General features: G+C 39.0%; 1 protein-coding gene across 1 annotated transcript in view; it reads right to left on the bottom strand.

The window, feature by feature from the left end:
• The window catches only part of BCL2 (BCL2 apoptosis regulator), a 132,746-nt gene extending 114,345 nt beyond the window's left edge, over positions 1-18,401 (bottom strand). The window contains exons 1-2 of the mRNA XM_070942561.1: positions 18,224-18,401; positions 17,120-17,969 (exon numbers count right to left, since the gene is read on the bottom strand). Coding sequence (XP_070798662.1) covers positions 17,120-17,653 — 534 coding nt within the window. The 5' untranslated portion in view covers positions 17,654-17,969; positions 18,224-18,401. The remainder of the gene's footprint in view (positions 1-17,119; positions 17,970-18,223) is intronic.
• Positions 18,402-21,756: the final 3,355 nt, after the last annotated feature.

The raw sequence follows: 21,756 nt of genomic DNA, 5'->3' as shown, positions 1-21,756 counted from the left end.
TTGTGAGCTTCTGTTTCGTTGTTTGCAGGGAAACAGAAGCTCATGAAAGAAATGACACGGAGATCTGACCTGGGGCGATGGTGCGTGTGCCAGCAGAGAGGGCTCTGCATGCCACCTCTGGCACGCGTGCCATAGGTTTGCCATCACGGAGCCATAGTAACAAAATCTTGCAAGCCTGGGAGACAGGCATTTTTGTTAAGGCATTTTCTTGGCCTCATTTATCTGATCGTTGCCTTGGGAATGGATCTTCCCTCTGTTCTACAAATGTCATCCTCTGTGCTCACTATGTCACTTGACTAGCTTACAGCATCATGCGTCTTCATATGACTGGTTGATGAGCAATAATATAATGAAGATTCACAAACCTTATTAACAGTTTATTGGCAAAATATTCCAAAATTGTATTGGTTGCTGAAAACCTGATTAGCTTTCTTGCCTCAATTTAAGTTTTTTGGCAAAGCTCATTTTCAGTCTGCATTTCAGCATAGCATGAAAATACAGTTTTTCCCTTCATCCTCCAATGTTTGTAAATTAAACAAAATGGAAATAATATTGCTGGCTAGGTAGAGATGACAAATGGTGCCTTTGTTTATGAAGAGTGCAAAGTATAAAAATAGACATCAGAATATTGTGAACAACAGCCCGTTGGGACTATCTGTACAGTGGAAAGAACACGAAGGGTGGAACTAAAATAAGATTAATAACTACTTAAGAAAAACAGCCTTGTTAACAAGTAAAACAAAAAAATCTCTCTCAACTAGTGGAATTGGTATTTCTCCTCATTCCGAAACATAAGCCTTAATTTTAAAAAATAGTGCGCTATTTGTGTTGCTTTTTCAATCAGAAGAATAAAACCAACAATTCTATTCCTTATGAATTTTTGGATCCCACAATTCATCTTACAGATATTCAAGAATTCAAGAGCCGAGGTGGCGCAGTGGTTAGAGTGCAGTACTGCAGCTACTTCAGCTGACTGCTAGTTCAGCAGATCAAATCTCACCGGCTCAAGGTTGACTTAGCCTTCCATTCTTCCGAGGTGGGTAAAATGAGGACCCAGATTGCTGGGGGCAATATGCTAATGCTAATGCAATATGCTAATATGCTATATGCTAACTTTGTAAACCACTTAGAGAGGGCTGTAAAGCACTATGAAGCAGTATAGAAGTCTAAATAAATAAAAAAAAAGAATGATTTATATATGAAAACTCTTTCTCTAAAAAAAACCCCCAATAAGTTGCTTATAATTAATTGCATGAACAATAGAACTGAGCTTTCAAGCTACGCACTGAGTTTCTTTTTATATAATTGCTTGGAAGTCTTCCAAACTATTGAGCATTCCAGTGCACAACTGATTCCATAATTTAATAAAACAAGAATGCTCAGATGAAAAATATTGTTGTCGAAGATGGTTGAACTACATGAATTCACTACTTAGGCAAATTCAGGCCTATAGAAATATCTTCCTGATAATCAAAGTGCCTTTCCCCACTGCTGAGCTGATATGCTTCCTACTCCATTGCTGAGTCAGCAGAAAGCTATACCAGTATGAAATGCGCTGTCCCCATTGCTAACCCTAATCTCCCTTTAATGCTTTTGTTTCACATCATTACCATTCCAAAATAAGGAGGTGGGGGAGGGGAAACAAATTTTATACACTGTGAGGCTGTCTTCCCTATCAAATGATATTTGACAGCACTGGGGTTTGCTTTGAATTTCAGAAGTTCAGAAACATTTTTTTTCCTGAGTTCATTCCATTTGACTCTTTGGATTTCTTTTTTAAGCCATCTAACTTTTAAACAGTAAGACTGCCATTTTCCCTCTAATGGATACTATTTATTATACCAAGCACAATTGATCCAGAGACTATGGATCACATTTGATTTAGATAATGAAGCAGAGTAGGGTAATTCAAAACAGGTTTTTCTCTTGCCATACTAGGAAAAAAATGGCTTTGAACCTTCACAGTTCCATAAAGTTCCAGTTACAAGAATTCTAGTCTTCTCCAAAGGACAGCAATGTAGAAGACATTAGTAAATCAATTCTTCAAGAAAATTTATAGGTGGATGTGTCCATTTAATCACTAAGAGTGAACTCAACCCATAGAAAATTTTAGCTTTAAAAAACAATCTGATAAAAAGGAACATGGCTCAAAACCCAATCCAATAATTCAGCAAGCTTCATATTCTTACAAAAATTTAGCATTTCCATATACAGTATATATAGTCCTATTTCTGACTAATATCAATAATATTATACCTTTTTATGTTTTTCCATGCTAAATTATGGAAGAAGAGTTCATTTTTTTTCCTAATTTCACTCCAGATGCAGACAATGAGTTGGACTGGACTATTTCTAAGTATCTCAAACTCAAAGACTGAGTCATTTTGGAGCAAGTTCTCCAAACTGAATAGCAAATCAGATTGGAGAAATTCCCCCTGTCAAAAACCATGGTAAATTTGTATTGACAACAAAAGGAAATACAAAACTGATTATGCACCTTTCCAAAAGTGCCTGATATCTAAAGTATTTATCAACCAGAAGGAAAAGTTGTCTATTTCAAAGATGCAAAAATGTGGCTGGAGGAGAATTGTCACAGCTTTGCTTAGAGGATGAAATAGGTGTCTTCTTGTGGCATGGGGGGAAAAAATACATGGTTACTTTCAAAGACATTATATTAGGAATGCATTATTGTTAGTGTGGGAGAAAATTAGAGAACAACATTACTTGAGGATACCAGTTTGGCTATCAACAATGGAAGCACTGATTCACCCAAATGTTATTAACATAGAAAATATTGTTAGGTACAAATATATTTTCAATGAAAAGGGGGAACTCAAAACTAAACAAGAATTAAGCAATCAAGGGATTGATATGGCATGGTACTCACAAGTGCAGATACATTCTAGATATGAGAAAGATGTTACATTATACGGTTTTTATAATGAATTAACAGAATTAGAGAAGATATTAACAGGGACAGAAGAAAAATTGATAAAGAAAATGTATAGCTACTTATTGGGAATTAAATTGGAAGATGAACAAGTGAAGGAGACAATGATAGTATGGGCAATATGAAGATGTTTAATTGAAGATGTAATTATTATTTAAAAAAGAAAAAATTCAAAAAAGAAAAAAAAACAGAAATAGGCATCTTAAAATTAATGCACTAATCTTCCCAAAGTAGCCTTGGTTCCATCTGGTTTAGAAAGCATTATGTCACACAAAGCCTGCTGTGACCCTCAAACCAACAGAAGTTGTACCCTCTGTACCACAGAATAATCTTATTTCATTGCCATCCCATTAGAGGAGTGATTCAAGTGCTGAAGAAAAGTTTACACTCTTTCTGATTCCCTAGGTTCCTCCTGTCACCAAGAAGCAATTCTGTTCCTGTTTATTGTGTTAAATTACAATAATTTAACACAATAGGAGAACACAGTGCTTCAATACTCTATTAGGGGGACTACAAGAACATACAATATTGCTTGTTATAAAGAAAGCAACAGAAAGATTTTTATATATGAACCTGCTGCAGAAATATGACATTATTCTTTTTTTCCATTTTATCTACTTATTGGTTAAACTTCACAGCTCCTGTAATAAGTGGATGGTAGGCCATGTCTTCACCCAAAAGAAACAAGAGATAATAACTCATCCAGAAGTGCATTCAGCCTTCAGTAGTCTTTTGGGTCTTGTATCTTCTGACTTGGGGAAGATAATTCTGTCTGGAATATATCATACCTACCTACAGTATGTGTTATCTGCTTCTCAGGAGAACATGTTATAGTGAATACGTGTTTTACTGGAGTAACTAGGAGAGAGATATCTATTATTCATAAAGCTATGTTTATGATGCCATTATGCAAATAATACAAATAACATCACTTGTTCCAATTTGCATCTTTTGCATCTATTGCTTTATGAGGTGTGTAGTACACTGGTTCATTCAATGAGAAGTTTGTTGTACTGAGGTCTGGTAGATCAAGATTTTATTTTACATTGTTTAATAATTTTATTTCACTTGCCTATCACTTTGTAGCACAATACGAAAAGGATGCTGAGGAACTGGAATGAGGGCAGAGAAGAGCAACAAAGATTTAATTGAATCGGATTGAATTGAAACCAGTGTAATTTGTATCTTTGAACTCAGTAATCTATGGTAGTGAGCTTCAATGTTTAACTAATATAGTAGAAGCCCCAAATGACTAATAACACATAATAGTCAAAACAGATATTTCCAAAATAACAAATCACCTGGCACTGCTCAACATTTGAATCGACTGGCTGTTTGATACACAAACATATATTACCTATCCTCAAAACTTTCCAATAATGTTGCCGGTGGGTGTGGATAATGAATTTGTTTAAGAAAATTAAGTTGGCTGAATTATTTAACTTGTCCCACCAGCCTTAATGGATGAATTACTTAACTAGCTTAAATGAGAAATATAACCACTATGCATAGATTGTCCCTGCTAATGTGTTTAATTTTAGCTTGTTACTTGTTGTGGAAGTATTATACAAGTCAAGAAAATTAAGAAATCCTTTAGTACAGTGTTTAGCATACATGGCTTGTCTTTATAATGTCCTTAGTTCAATATCTTGGGTCTGGAAAAATGTGAAATCTTGAGACACTATTGATAGTCAAGTAATGAGTTTGAATAAGGCTAGAATCTAGGAGGCTGTGAGTTCTAGTTCCACCTTAGGTACAAAGCCAGCTGGGGTATTTTGTGCTAGTCACTTTCTGTCAGCTCTAGTAAGGAGGCAATGACAAACCTCTTTTGAAAAATCTTGCCAAGAAAACTGGAGAAACTTTTTTCCAGAATCGGAAACAATTGGGGGAAAAAAATGAATAGTTTTGAGAAGCACTTTTCTATATTCCTAGAAAAAATTATTTATCTAGCATACCTCCAAATGAGTATGATTAAACTAAAAATAGAATGGATCTATAATGTTAATCACAGTATTATTTCAACAGTGCTGCTACTTGGAAGGAAAAATGAATTTGCAGGACATTTAAAAAGAAACTGTCTAGCAATGCCATTTTCAAAAAACATTTTTTAGATTATTAATGAAGTCAAAAAAATCAGAGTACGGTAAAACTCTTAACAACTCATCATCAACATATGCATATGCCAAATATTCATAGATGATATTCAGCTTCTGAAGAAAAGACTTATAATGCTGCATATCTCAGTCTATCATTTTGCTAGACACAGAATGAAAAACATGGTGCCAAAATGGCTCTGAAAAACAGTATCTTTGTTGCCAAAAAGCTCAATTCCCTTCTCATAGCTAAGGTATTTATTACTGTTTGGTCACAGTCCCACAGAACCAGCATTTGCTGCATGAAGATTATAAATGATGCATAAACCCTATTTTCCAGTTTGTGTGAGAAAGGAAAGAGATGTATAATAGACCACAAACATCAAAAGAAGGAGTTTATCACTCAAGTTGAATAACTGATTGGTCATTTAGGAATTATATTCTTGGCCAGGAAATGAAATCTTATGGCTGCTCAAGGCTCCATACATAATAACCAAGCCCCTCTGCCATTTGGTATGATTGAATTATTTATCTGGGTACAACTGTTTCTTGAATAATAGCTTACAACAAACTGAAAGTGACTGGCCCTATCTCTTTCTCTAATAAGAAATATTCATTGTGTTGTCAAATAAGGCAATTTAATTTATATTTATTAATAATGTTCTTTCCAACCATTTGCAGCACAAGCCTCCCATCCATATCTTTCTTTATTCTTCCTGAAATATTTTTTTCCCAAACATGATTCTCCTTTTCTATGAGCTAGTATTACACCATCTCTGTATATGCAAACACTTGCAAAGTTATGTTTTATTTACTCTATTCTTATGTGGATGGAAATGTTGACTTACAAGTCTTACATTTAATTTCTGCAGATTTCATCCGTAGCCCACTAAAAACTTCCCATCGTATTTAATAAATTGAGAATTATTAGCTGAATGAGAAAGGTGCAATTACAGAATCTCAGTAAGGCTTTCAACTCCACACACTTCATCTCTGAAACAACAAAGACACCTCTATTTGCTATCATGATTAAAAATGCATTCAACTGAATCGTAGGATGGCTGAACTTCAGGTCCAGAGAGAGACTAAGATAAAAATGTTGAAACACGGTGGGCCAATGCACGATGTCTCTGTATATGTGTGTGATTTTCAAGTTAAAATCGAACAGGGGGAAAAAAGGGGGAGGGGGAATGGACGGTGCATGCAGCTGCAATTTCTTATGGTACTCTCTGACCATTGACATTTAGGAGACTGGAACTGCGTCATGACTAGAAAGCACAACAGAGAGTTGGAAAGCACATTAGGCAGTCAGTCAACTGGAACAAAAGAGAACTGCAATTTAGCAATAGCAGAATAAAAGCATGTAAAAACAAGCCAAACATAAAGTCAGCAGGGTAAGCATATGACTCTAAAAGCACTTTTTCAACTGAGTTTTGTACTCCCACTCTCTTTTACAAACAGATACAAATCACAATGCCTTGTGATTATAAAACTGCAGCATTATTACAGCATAATTCTTTCTGATTACAAAAAGATCCTAAGTTTAAGTCTCTGGTATTCTCAGGTAGGACTAAAATTCCCATTCTTAACCACTGTCAGAGTTGACACCGCTAGACTAGATAAGCCAACAGTCTGATTTAGCATAAGGCAAGAATCAGAAGCAACCAAAATTTATTCATCCAGGACTTAACTGGATAAATTACAGAGACTCGTGTGGGATATTAAAATTCGATGTATTAAAATTGGAATATAAAGAACAAAACATTTATATTCTTCATGAGCAGGATCCTGAAGTTCTTCTCATGGAGATTAAAAAATTTCACAGATTTTTTCAGAGTCCTAGGGCAGAAAAGGGGATTTGCCTGTTGTATCTTTCACTCTCTGTAGATTTCTAGAATCTGTTCTCTTCACCCTAATATCGATACTACTCAATATTCTACATGCTATGGATATTGAATGCCTATGGAAAAGAGGTTGCCAAATATTTGCAATTTTGTGTTAAGTGGAATGTTCATAGAAGCTTGGCATTGAGAAAAAAACAAAACAAAACAGAACAAAACCCTAGTTCTTTAAAGGACATGAGCCAAGAATGAAGAACAGCAGATTGGGAGAGATTCCTGTAGGAAATCAAAACCCAAAGATCCTGGGTGATACAAGATCCTTCAATAAACACTTCTCCTACCTGAACACATTAACTAGTATTAGTCACTAGAACTGAATTATTAGAACACAGGGGACATTTGGACTCTTTGCTTTCGTATACATTTTTAAAAAGTTGTGAATAGCTTTTTATCTTAAAACTTCACAGAGTACTACAGCCAACTATTTTAGAAGAGTTCATTATAAGTATACAACAGTTAATTCTAACAGTAGAAAAGCAGACAAAAGTTTATTCAAATACTATGTCCACTGTTTATGGGCTAAAGGACTAACTGACACTAAGAACATGGCATGGTTTCTACCATACTGAGTATATTTGAATGTATAATGAATATGTGTATTTATGATAAGATCACAAACAAACAAATGATATGTGGCAAATAATGAGAGAATTGGGACAGAATGGTGAAGTAAAGGATGGAATTTGGAGGGAAAAGGACATGGATGGAAAGAAGCTAAATCAACTACAGGAAGAGGAAGCTAAAGTCTTTTATGAAAAAGTATTAGAAGGAATCTTAATCTTCCAGCAAAATGAATATAAATTAGACAAGAGGAAAAATGATGCAGCAGCTCTCTGCAATAAAGTGAAAAATATTAAAGTAAAGGTTCCCCTCACACATACGTGCTAGTTGTTCCCGACTCTAGGGGGCGGTGCTCATCTCCGTTTCAAAGCCGAAGAGCCAGCACTGCCTGAAGATGTCTCCGTGGTCATGTGGCCGGCATGACTAAATGCCAAAGGTGCACAGAATGCTGTTACCTTCCCATCAAAGTGGTCCCTATTTATCTACTTGCATTTTTTACGTGCTTTCGAACTTCTAGGTTGGCAGAAGCTCAGGCATGTAACAGGAACTCACCCCATTATGTAGCACTAGGGATTTGAACCCCTGAACTGCCAACCTTTCGACTGACAAGCTGAGCATCTTAGCCACTGAGCCACCACGTTCCTGAGAAATATTATCCTACCAAAATACCAAATAGGCATGTGGCATTATAGTAACTATGAAAAAGATGTTGGAATACCATCATAGTAAAAATCATATGAGAAGATGCATGATTTCTGCAGTAAATGAATATTTCAATAAATGAAATATGAAAAATGAAAAAATATATATTTTCATAGAGAAAAGGAGAATTGCAAAGTATCCAAAAAACCCAAGAAAACTTAAGATAAAAAGAGGCTGAAAAATATGGAACAATTTTGATATAAATAAAATTATTTTTGAAGTGGGTGAAAAGCAGTAGACTTTACACAAGCAAACTATACGAAGGTGAACACATTTAAAAACAAAAGTGGCAGAAGTATTTGGGAAGAAAATAAAATGGATGAATGTTGAAAGAAATATTTTATAGGTTTAAATGGACATGAAAGACATAATCAAACAAAAAAAATAATGAAAAGGAAGCCATAAATGTGGTGAGACTGTTGAAAAACCGTAAGAATGAAGAATAGATAGTGAAGAAAATAAAGATGACATAATTATTGAAATGTTAAAATGTGAATGCGGATTGCTTATGGAGTAGTTATGCGACTATCTCTTCTTCATGTTCCAAAGAATGTTGTTATCGGTCCCTAATACCAAAAGAAAAGAAATTTGTGTGAATGCAAAAATAATAGTAGGAGTTGAATTATGGAACATGGTTGTGCTGTTATTGAGCTGAAGGATGATAGGTGAATGGGGTAAGAACGGTATGCTTGGAAATAAAGTGTATGCATACTGATCAGTGCAACAATGAGCTAGGAGTAAAACAATTTAAACAATTAAATGAGTCATATTCTGCTTTTATAATTCTTCGCTTTATGTTGAATATAAAACTAAATAAAGATTTTTTTAAAAGTCATTAGAAATGTATTAATTGGGGATATTTTAAAAGTAGAAGACTACATACGAATTAGTAAATGGACATGATAGAAGTAAGAATGGATTGCAAGGATAGAAAAGTATAGACAGCTGTAGTGAATAATGTTGGGAGTAAACTAGGTTTAGATTTCCTTTCCTTGTATTTTATTTGTTTGTTTGTTTGTTTGTTTGTTTGTTTGTTTGTTTGTTCTTATTTCTATACCGCCCTTCTCCAAATAGGACTCAGGGCGGTGAACAGCCAAAGTAAAAAACAATACATACAAAATTTAAAAGCAGTTTAAAATAATTAAATATTTTGGCCGTAAATTAAAACAACCCAATTTAAAATCAATTTAAAATTTAACTCAAGCCAGCCCAGCTAGTTGAAATAAATGGGTTTTCAGGGCCCGACGAAAAATCCAGAGGTCTGTTATTGTACGTATCTCTGGGGGGAGGTTGTTCCAGAGGGTGGGCGCCGCCACAGAGAAGGCTCTCCCCCTGGGAGTCGTCAGCCGACATTGTCTGGCGGACGGCACCCTGAGGAGGCCCACTCTGTGCAAGCGTACTGGCCGGTGGGAGGCTATTGGTGGCAGAAGGCGGTCTCGTAAGTACCCCGGCCCTAAGCCATGGAGCGCTTTAAAGGTGGTCACCAACACCTTGAAGCGCACCCTGAAGACCACCGGGAGCCAGTGCAGCTCGCGCAGGAGAGGTGTTACATGGGAGCGCCTCGTCGCCCCCATAATCCCCCGCGCGGCCGCGTTCTGGACCAGCTGGAGCCTCCGGGTGCACCCCAGGGGGAGCCCCATGTAGAGAGCGTTGCAGTAGTCCAGGCGGGAAGTGACAAGTGCCTGAGTGACTGTGCGTAGGGAGTCCCGATCTAGAAAGGGGCGTAACTGGCGTATCAGGCGGACCTGATAAAAAGCCCTCCTGGCCACGGCCGTCAAATGATCTTCTAAAGACAGCCGTGCGTCCAGGAGGACGCCCAAGTTACGAGCCCTCTCCGTGGGGGCGAGTGATTCGCCCCCAATAGCCAGCGATGGCGTCAGCTGGCTATATCGGGACGCCGGAAGCCACAGCCACTCGGTCTTGGAGGGGTTGAGTCGGAGCCTGTTTCTCCCCATCCAGGCCCGCACGGCCTCCAGGCACTGGGACATCACTTCAAGGGCATCGTTGGGGTGGCCTGGGGTGGAGATGTACAGCTGGGTGTTATCTTCTGCCTTTAATTTATTTTGCTTACTACAACATACCCCTTTTCTTCACTTTGCATAATGTTGCTTACTTTGAAAGGGAATAGCATTTTGGTATGTATGTGTGTGTATATGCATAAACATTACTTTATCAACAGAGTCATAATACTACATTGTGAACTATCAAATCTGCAGTTTAAAGTTCTAAATATAGAAACAAGTAAATATTTAAAAATCTTTACTTGTTTTAAAGGTACTCCCCATCCTCTGTTAAACCACACAAGACCCAACAAGTTACATAATGGATTCAGAAGGATCTAGGGAAAAACGTAAAGACACAATCTGTTTCCAATAATTTGAGATTACAATCACAAATTAACCAATTAGCTTCTGGTATCTGGGCTCCCCCAGGTGTATGTGAAGAGAGAAATAGGTAAATATATAAATGGCCAAACTGATTATCAATGAAGAATTGAGGAAAGTTATACTGTATAACTTTCACAGCTCAAAAACAGTTTTTATTTGTTGAGTCTATTCATAGGAACAACTGCAGAAGGAAACCAGTTGAAAGACATGCTAGTTTAAATATTGTCTTGATAAGCCTGGATTCATCAAACATATCTGTCTCCTCTTCAACAGTCTTCCAGAACAAAAACAAAACAGAAAAACAAAAAAACAAATAAAAAAACCAAAGAAATTCACAGCCAGTTGAATACATAGAACACAAGTTCCACTTACCAGGGGCATGAGGAAATCAAAGGATATTACTTAAAACACTTCTCAATTGTGAACACAAACTGAAAGAGAGTCCCCAAACAAGGTGAGAAGATACATCTACATCAAGTAATCTTAAAGATTATTATTACTCATTTTCTTTTTAGGATTTCAGCAGCTATTGGAAGACCTAGGGATATTACAACCTTTTGTTCAGCATCACAGAATGCTTTTAATAAAGTTCTCACTAAAATCTCCTAAGTGTACAGGACCTAAAACAAAAATAGAATGTAGACTGCAATGCTTCCACTGCTCTATTGCATTATTTTTTCCATTTTTTCTTTTTTTTATTTCAACCCCTCCCCCCAGTAATTAATGGCCATGTATTCCTTTTGAAATTTTTCTCTTCTTTGTACATTTTGTACTTCAGCAAGATTCAGGATTCCTCAGACTTCCCTCAACTCTGGGACCTTTAAGATGTGTGGATTTCAACTCCTATGTTGGCTGGAGTATTCTGGGAGTTGAAGTCCACACGTTTTAAAGTCCCAGGGTTGAGACACACTGCTCTGGGGCGTAGATTATATTACTCTGGTTACATCAGGAACAGTTCACAGAAAACTGAAATCACTATTATATATTTGTATATACAAATGCAAGAAACTGTTGAAGTGTGAAGTGCTTCTTGGTTGAGATTCTGGCATGTCCCCATCCCTATTCCCTATCCCTTCTGATTTTCTCGTTTTATTTCAACAAACCATCAGAATTCTATGATGAACAAGCACTTTTTTAAAGTTTTCTTTCCCTCCTCATAATGATAATAATTACCTCAGAAGAGATGTTTTTTCCTAATGACTTCTTTAATTCTATAAGCCTTCAAATTCCTTGAACTCTGCCAATACCTCCCTCTTGTGTATAAGTGATGCATTTTGACTCCATACATAACGGCATGCACATGGACTTTGAAAATAGCAGATATGGTAAACTCATAAGAAGAACCAATTAATAGTTATTCAATAAATGTTTAATGAGCAATTAGTCCCCTGTACTCAGCACAGCCAGGAAGAGCACTCTAAGACTTTCCAAAATACAGCTCTAGTATTACTATTATTAGATGAACATTATTAGATGAACATCCTCCAGTTAAAACAACATTTAAAAGGCTATGTAATGGAAGCAAAAACAAGCTTTCTCTGATGGGCTGCTAAAGCAGAATCTAAAATTTAATCTTTTTGGCACATCTGAACCCTGCAAAAAAGAGCCATATGTTAGGCTATAACCAAGCATTCCTAATATGCAATCTATCTAGTATCTCCACACTTGACTTGTCAAACGATGACTCTTCCAAGAAAAATATAAACTCGATGTTAATCACACTCCGTATCTACCAAAGTCAAATTTCTAATGTATAAATGGCTGATCAGCTTTCATCACTTCTAGAAAAAGTAATTCTCTAGAAGAGGGAGTGGGCAAAAGGGGGAAATCACAGCCGCTACCAATTAACATCAAATGATACAATTGGAAAACATTTATTTTTCCCAATGCAGGAAAACCTACTTATTAGCAGCTTTGAAGCAAGACAGCTAATACTCAGTTTCTATTGCTACTAATGTTTTTTTTTTTTGCAAAATTAATACTGTGGTATTTTAAATTGGCATGCAAATAATTTGTGCTCTCTTGTGCCACCCAGAAAGCAAGTCATGTGTTTTTGTTTCATCTAGTGATAAAAACTAGTTTTGGGGTAGAAGAAAAGCTGTTCTCTAGGAGAACAAGTATTTCCAAAGTTAAAGTTAAGATATGCCAGGTATAGAAATTATGTTAATTTAATTTAAAGGAAGTCAATTCTGATACACAACACATGTGTTAATTCAAATTATTCCCCTATCTTTCGTGATATGGCCATCAGATGGATTGCAATGCATTTGATGACTAAGAGATAAATGTGTCAACCTGAAAATGGTATTTTAGCATAGGATCTGTAATAGGGCTGTTGAAATGACAACATGTGACATGGCATCATTGCACAATTATTAGATAGACTGTCTAGGACCTAGGTAGTTAACACAGTCACTCCAATTGATTATTTCTTTCTGACAGATGGTGAAGAAAATGAAAGAGTTGGGAATACAATTAGAAGTGCACTGGTAAAGATTAAGGCCATATTTGACACACATGAATAAGCTCTTGTTGAAGCTTATGCCATAGCAGTAGAAGAAGCAAAAGATTTATTTTTCTCTCAATCTACTGCTTCAGCACAATGTCATCCGGCCAAGTGAACCATTTCTTGCATTCTGAACCCTGCAGAGACTACAGGTGAATCTTCAGCAGTTCAATGTCAAATGTTTGTGCTATACTTTGAAAGTTACATTGCTCCTGCTTTCTCAAAATTAAATCTCCAAGCAAAGGATAGATTTTGAGAGGATCCCTGATCGTGCAGTTTTAATAAATGATACAGAATTTTGCTGCTTTAAAATGTGGTTAAATTGGCTGGAGTGGCCAACTTGCTTGGATTTTCCCTACCTGGCTGTTAATGTGTGGTATAGTGTAACGAATATTGTGCTGGATTAGAACTAAGAAAACCCAAGTTGAAATCTACTATACGAATATTGATTGGATGACCTTGGGCCAGCCTTTGTCTAATCTGGTCCCAGATGATGTAGGGAAAAAATTGGAGATGAGAGTGCCAGGTACTCGATCTTGAACTTCAAGAGGAAAGGTGAAAAATAAATTTGAGCTGAAGAAGCTTCTTGGATGAGAAGTGAAATGTTTTCAAAGAAAGTCCAGTTGCCTCTTGAAAAAGCATCTTTGGGACAACCATGACCTAGATGACTGTGAATCTCCATAGATATGAAAAATAAATCTAACATACAAGCAAATAAATGAAATTGCCAAAGATTACTTGACTAACTGTGTTAATAGATATTGTGGATGATTCTTGAAGGAGACCATTCTCACTTTAATAAAAGAGTGTGGCTAAAGCTTATGTTAAATTATTTTGGATAATAATTAGTCGCATTTTGCATTTTTCAGGAAGATCTAAAGGAAATAGTAACTGTCCAACTATGTATTTCTTTCTAATTTAGAAAAAAAAGAGGAAAAAATGATGAGCTGTGGTAGCGCAGCTGTGGTTAGAATGCAGTATTGCAGGCTAATTCTGCTGACTGCCAGTGGTTTGATCTTGACCTGCTGAAGGTTGACTCAGCTTTCTATCCTTCTGAGATTGGTAAATGAGAACCCAGAGAGTTTGGGAGCAATAGGATGACTCGGTAAACTGCTTAGAGAATGCTGTAAAGCAGTGGTCCCCAACCTTTTTATCACCGCGGCCCGCTGAGCGCGCGCAGGGGTGGGGGCACGGCCCAGGAGCTTTTGCGCACGGCCCATTGCGCACGGCCCAGGAGCCTTTGCGCTGCAGCGTTCATGTCCCCCGGCCGCTGCGCGGCCCGGTGCCAGGTACTCCACGGCCCGGCACCGGTCCGCGGACCGGGGGTTGGGGACCACTGCTGTAAAGCACTATGAAGCGGTATATAAGTCTAAATGCTATTGCTATACTCTGTTGATTATGCTGACCCTTTTGATGATATTCAATACTGTTGATCAGGTCTCCTTCTAAGGCAGTTAGCTAGATGAGAACATTGGGGGATTGCTCTGCAGTAAGTTAACTACTTTCTGATACTGCTGAGGCATTGTAACTTATATTTGGCCCATTGCTTTCTGTGGTATGTTTTAAACTTCTACATGAAATCATTCTGAGAGGTAATCTGATGGTATGTCACATCACATGAGAATGACACCCAGTTCTCTATATTTTCAACTCATTTCCAGGAGTATGGAAATCTTGAAGGAGTAACTAGAAAAAAATTATAGATTGGTTGTTCATTAACAAATGACTATGAGATGTTAAACTGGTCGGAACATGGATAAGAGAGTCTTCTGCAGTAGCATCTGCTACCAGAAGAATGATCTTTCAAGAGGGTTTTACATTGTCCTCTCCTTGCCTTTTGTTGAGCAATAAGAGCTCAACAAAATTTGGATTTGGATTTGGATTTGGTTTGGTATTTCTTAACTCTCAGCTTGCTTTTGTTATGTTCTTCCAAGTACTGTATGGCTCTGTTTTTAGGTTCTGTGTGTGTGCAAGCTCTTGAAATACTATATCTAATATTTGCACTAGGGTTTTCCAACTAAAAATACATAACATGCATCTGATTATGGGTAGCAAAGCTGCATGAAGGTATATATCTATTTATTCTCTCCTAAACAATGTAGGCAACACTAGGTATAGGATTAGGCTGCTAGTCTGTCATGTTATATTCCTGGTATAAATAGAGATAATGCATACATTATTAACTGTAATATGAAAAAGATGCTAAATTGATTCAAAATGAAAACCCAGGGAATTTCAAAATGGACAGTTACTCCATGTATAATATGTGATGAGGATATGATTGATTTGAGTAATATAAAGGCTTCACTTTCTAGACCCAACTGACTCAATAAATATGTCTTGGGTATTTTTGTTGGTTTACAACTTGTCTTCTAATTTCTTCAAACATCCCAATTTCTTTCATAAGAAGGGAAAAATGACATATACTCTTAACTCAACATTGCTATTCTTTTTAGGATTTCCTAATTTTTTTGAGGAGGAAATGGGTGTTATAGTTGATTATAAAATCCAAGTAAATCACCTTTGTACCCCTTTTCTGCCTGTTTCTAATTCTACTTTGATTCTTATATAATTCATTTTAACATGCAGACTTTCTACTTGTGCACTGAATCTAACAAATAAAGCCAATCAGTTTAATATGATTATCCAAGATGATAACATGTCAGAGTTAAGAAGACAATATTTATCTGTACAAAGATATTTAGTTTATATTGTAACAGGTGGGAAAAGATACCATTATTTTTAAAAAAAATGGTTCCTTCCTGAATCCACATACTTTTAAAGTAAATTAGTTAGCACCTCATCTGACTAAAAAAATTATTATTCAGAAAAAGTACAATTAGACTCATGTTGTTTAGACACATAGACAAACACAGATCTCTACCCACAATGTAGAATTCAAATATTCTAAAAATTATCACAATAAACAATCAAAGAACTAATTAAAGGAAATGCACCTGAATATTAGTCAAATAACATCATGCTAAAAATAAATAAAAATGTTGTTATATCTTTGCTATCCCAGACATATTTCCAAATTTCTTTACTTGTATAAGCTGTTTTATGTAAGCTTAACTGCTTAAGGTGGCTCTTATAAAGAACATTTATCCACACACTTAATAAGGACTCCAAACTTAGAAAAAGTTCATAAACAGTTGAAGTATTGTGAAATATATTTTCCAGAATTCCATCTTTGTGCAAGTGAAAGTCTGAAATCTATCACAAACATGAAGGTTTTACAATGCTATGACAATCCACTTTGGACAGGGTTTGGGGTTTTTTTGCTTTTTTTCAGTCTAAGTCAAGGTGTCAAACTGGTGGCCCGCGGGCCAGATGCATCACGCGCAGGCCACGCCCACCCCAGCTCCGCAAAAAATATTGCAATATGTCACATGACACGATCGAGTTTGACACCCATGGTCTAAGTTTGTTTTTTTAAATGTCTGCACATGCCATGATTAGCTGCTGCATTGCTAACTTTTCTCTCCTCTGCTTGTGACCTCATTTACCAGCAACTTTCACAACCAGTGAATGACATCAGTGACTAAATGTTGATTAAAACAAGATAGGGAGTACTTACTCCCTTTGACCAGAAAGAGCACAGCTCAATACAGCCATCAGTTAACCAAAAGGGATTGCATGTCCGTATTGCTGGAACACATTACTTTCTACATTGACCTTGATAGGACAATTAATGTTCATTCAAAGTAAGCAGGATGGTGAAAAAAGGTGTATTTTCTATCCTGAAATGATCATGCTGGTAACAGAAGGTCAATAGTATGACAAATTTCAATAACTACTCTATGGTAACAGGCTGTTGCATTTAGTCTGCAAGAATTGAATTGCTTGAAACCATTATACACAGATTAATACACCAATGACGTTCCCAAACAGAAAATACTAGTCATGCAAGCCACACTTGATTCTACTGCAAATATGTCAGTGAAGTGAACCTGAACTAGTGAGATTACTACATTTTGAAAAGCAAACACAGTCAAAGGACACAACCAGCCACGTACCCAGCCTCCATTGTCCTGGATCCAATTGTGCAGGTGCCTGTTCATGTACTCAGTCATCCATTCAGCAATACTGTCCACAAGAGGTGACATCTCCCGACTGACACTTTCCACACACAGCATGCCACCAAATTCAAAGAATGCCACAATCCTTCCCCAATTTACTCCGTCTCGGAACAGCTCTTCCACAACAGCCATGAAATGACTTCTGGCAGTGACTGGAGTCAAGTGCAGTTGACCAGACATCTGGGTAAAGTCCCTTTGATATCTTCGGGAAAACTCATCACCAGCTTGGCATAATGTGGAATAAACAACTTGGGGTACAGGATGTTCTTCAGTGGCAGCCAAGTTACTAACAGCAGCAGAAGGCAGAGGGACCAGTCCTCCAAGGGCAGGAAAGGTCCCAACAGCAGAAGAAACATTTTCTCTGTCTCCACTGGCAACCCAGTCATATCCTTTCTGTGACAGCTTGTAATGGATGTACCTCAGCACTATCTCCCGGTTACTGTAATCTCTTATCCCAGGATTAGCCATCATTTACAACAGAGTGCTGGGAGGGGAATAAAAAGAAAGACAAAATGTCCCCCTCCCCACCCAAAAATTAAAGCTGCCAGTAATAATAAGTGCCAGTGTTATATGGAATCCAGTTGCTTTGTTGTGTGTAGTTCCATTTGTGGAGGTGGGGTGAAGTCCTTAGATCTCAAATGTATTTCTGTCTTCCCAGTGTCTCTTCTTTCGTATATGATAGGGGATGAAGATCAGATTTAAAATGAAGCCAATATTGTATTCCACATGTAATATTTATTACAAAATTAATGTTCAGAATCCTTCCTTCCTTTGGGTTAAAATACATCTAAAAAGAAAAAAGAAGATCAAATACCTTTTTTCAAAATCAGGTGCTTTTTTTCCCTCCATTCTAGATGCTGATCTAGAATAGGGAAGAAGATGCTGTGCATACATTTCAATTCTCCTCCCGCCCTTCAAAATGATTTACAGATTAGAGCAGTTTCCAATGCAAATTCATGTAAAGCACGTTTAACAAAACTCTTTTATTTTTTCCCTAAAGAAAAGTTAACACGAAGTAAATTCCCTGTAGAAAATACTTACTTGAATTAGAAATGTTCTTTCCTGTCAAATGTCCTTACAGGAGAAAAAGCAAACAAAAAACTTCACAGGTTTCTTAAAATATTAAATACAAGGATTTTTCGATGAGGATTCCAAAAAATAAAAATAAAGAAGCAAAAGAGGCCTTCAGCTCCTGTTGAATTAGCTTGATTTCCAAAAATATTTCTTGGATTTCTGTTTGGGTGACATTTCCAAAGATGTGTCAGAGCTCACAAATCCTGGTTCTGAAACTTCAGAAAAGGAGACCAAGCCAAAACAGAGGCAGCAGGGTTTGGGTAAAAATAAATTCTGAAAAGCATCAGAGAAATGCATTTTTCAGTTTAGGCTCTGGAATGAAGTAGGGTGCTCCAGGGCCATAGATTTTTTTCACCACCAACGTAGTTTCATTCAGACCACGGATCTTGAACCCAATACCCCTAAACCACCATCACCCATCATCATCATTCTCTGAAATTATACCACCCACCCTCCTCCCTTCTTCCACTGCTTAACTCCAGGAGGCAGACAGGCAGACAGACAGACCCACATCCATAATTGGGAAGGAGCCAAATAAGTCTCAAGCAAAAAAAAAAAAAAAAAAAAAAGCAAAGAGAAGAGGTGTCTGAAGTATTAATTGATCCTAATTATTCCCCCCTCCCCCCCACCACCCTCCCTCCCCGGTGCCCTTGGTACCCCGGGCAGCCTCGTAAAGCTTCCTAGTCACGAGGCGCCTCCTCCTTCTCCAGCGTCGGCTCCAGATTGGATGTGCTGCGTTCGGCGCGGAGGCTCCAGCTGCCGATGGGGAGGTCTCGGCGGCGGGGGAAGGCATAGTCAATGCGGCCGCACACGGGGGGGAGGAGACTGAGGAGGGGAGCTCCCAACGCTTCAGGCTCGGCAAATGGGGCAGCCTTTCTTCTAGCCCCACCTCGCTCTTCATTCAAGAAAAGGGGAGGGGGGGAGGGAAAAGAAGACGCAGAGGGAGGGCGCCAACTCTCGCCTTTTTCGCCGCTGCAGCCTCGGATGAGGCTCACACGGTTGTGCGGCTGACCTGCCTTTTCTCGACCTTGGAATTGCGTGCTTCTCCGCCAGGGCTTCAGACTCCGACGGGTGGGTGGGTGGTCCACGACGAGGAAGGGTGGACCGGGAAAAAAAAAAAAAAGATAGGACGTTCCCCTTGGTTGCTTTTCATTCATATTTATGGTTGGGATGGATCGACTTTGAAGCGGTCCCGGGATTGTTTTCAGGGCGAAAACGCCCTGAGAGAGGAAGGAGACATTGTGTCCCAAAGCGCCTTTTGGAGTTGGAACTGGCCGGGGCCCATCGCTGCGGCAGGTCAAGGACGCTTAGATCTCCAAAGAAGAAACTGAGGCCGAGAAAGAAGAGGAGGCACAACCTGCCGGGGACCACCCAGTAGCTTCCCATTATGGGAGCTACAAAATGCAGCCCATCTCCAGCTTCGCAAAAAAAAAAACAAAAAAAAACCAACGTTGGACTCTAAAGCGGGGTGGAGTGGGGGAATAATATAGTTGAGGAAGCGTGCTGTGTAACGTCCCAGCTGCCAAAAATATGTGCATCCAGTTTTTTTGGTGTTTTTTTTAAACCACTTAAGTTTAGGAAGCGTCGTCTCCCCCCCCCACCCACCCAATTAAACAGCCACGATGAACCATCAGTGGAAATGTAGCTGCGTCTGCAAAGCGGAGGGAGGGGGGTGTCTCTGTCCTTCATAGTTCCTAATTCGTTTGAAGCAGGCATCTCCACGCAGTAGAGCCGATTTCCCACCCATCCCCCCCTTCCCCTCTGCTGGAGTCTCCCAGCAAAAGTTGCCCCTAGAAAAGCAGAGCGGGGGATGCGGAGAAGTCACCAAGGTGGGCTTGATGGGGATTGTCACGCGTTTTTTGGGGGGGGAGGGAAGGGGAGGAAATATTATTTGTATCAACAGGGTGCCACCTGCTGTCCGGCCTGAATGCCTTCCTCAGGCTGGAATCTGTCCTTGAATCTCCTTGCTCAGTTTATTCCCGCCTTTTCTTGAAGGGACTATATGTGTAATACTGTCAGGGTGTGGGTTGAGAAGAGCTGTGTAGTCTTCATCTGGTGGAAGGCGCCAAACCAAGCACTCCAATTCTGTTCTGGGTCTTGTGGTAAAAATGTTGTGGTCTAGGGCATATTATGCACCTTACATCCCGACTCTTAACAAAGCATCCTCCAGTACTAAAAAATAACAAGGGTTGTTGTTAAACCCCAGTTCTTATTGCTGCTCAGTTCTTCTGACTCCCCCCTCCTGACCTTCGCATTGTTGAAAATACGTTGGTGCACATTAGCAGATAATAATCTGGAAATAACACTTCAGATCTCTTATAATTTAGGCCAGCAGTGGCAAACGTAGGATGTGTGTTAAAAGTAACACGCCATGGCATTTTGGGTGATACACCAGCGCTCAACAACAACCAACTATTCTTGACAGTTCACCCCATTTTTGCACAATTTTGGGAGGCCGTGCAGGAATGAGGTGTTCTGCATTGCTTCTAGACGTTGGTGCAAGAGGGTCGTGCTGTCACACAGCCTCCAAAAAATGCATGAGAATGGAGTGCGCTTCTGCTTGGTTTTTGGAAGCTGCAGAAGAGCATTCTCTGAAGCTGCTTCAAGAACAAGTGTGTGATCTAGTGTGACTGGGAGCAGCTTTGGGTAGGCCAGAGGGTCTTTTTGTCAACAGACAACATCACCTGAAGGTAAGTGGCATACGGAAGATCCTGAGGACTGCTGGGCAATCATGCTGTTTCCCAAGGCTCATGCACCTTGGGAATAGCACGTACCTGGCTCCCTGCCACGTGGCAACGACCCTGCCTGAGCTGCTTAACGTCATAGCCGAGGTGGTGGTTGACACCCCCAGACTTTTGGTCATGGGGGATTTCAACCTGCCATCTATCGGTGAAACGTCTGAGGTGGCTCGGGAGTTCATGGCTTCCAAGACGGCCATGGACCTGACTCAGTTAATTCATGGCCCTACTCACACGGGCGGGCACACTCTGGACTTAGTTTTTATCTCTTGTCAATGGTCGAGTGGCCTTGATACAGGGGATATAGTCATCGAACCCTTGTCATAGTCTGACCACTCGCTCCTTCGACTTGACTTTCTAACCGCTACACCCCGCCGCAGGGAGGCGGGACTGACTAGGTGGTTCCGCCCCAGGCACCTGATTGATCTTGATAGGTTCTAGATGGAGCTTGGGCCATTTCCTGAGACTCTGGCTCATGATTTGGCTGAAGACCTGGTGGCTGCTGGGGCTTTGGACCGCGTCGTGCCTTTGCGGCCTTTGACCCTAGCTCACCTAGCTCCTTGATTCTCCGAGGAGCTGAGGGAGATGAAGCGCCAGAAAAGACGCCAGGAGAGCGGATGGAGGACCAGCCGTTCCGAGTCCGACCGAACATTGGTGAGGTCTCATATTAAGACCTACCTAGTGGTGATAAAAGCGGCAAAATCTAACTATTTTGCCGCCCTTATTGCATCATCAGATAATCGCCCAACCACCCTGTTTAGG

Source organism: Pituophis catenifer, unplaced genomic scaffold (assembly GCF_029215685.1).
Source record: "Pituophis catenifer annectens isolate HBS135680 unplaced genomic scaffold, rPitCat1.0.hap2 SCAF_3, whole genome shotgun sequence".
Classification (NCBI taxonomy): Eukaryota; Metazoa; Chordata; class Lepidosauria; order Squamata; family Colubridae; genus Pituophis; species Pituophis catenifer.
The sequence above is the reverse complement of the archived record's forward strand: the minus strand, read 5'-3'. Positions and strand labels throughout refer to the sequence as shown.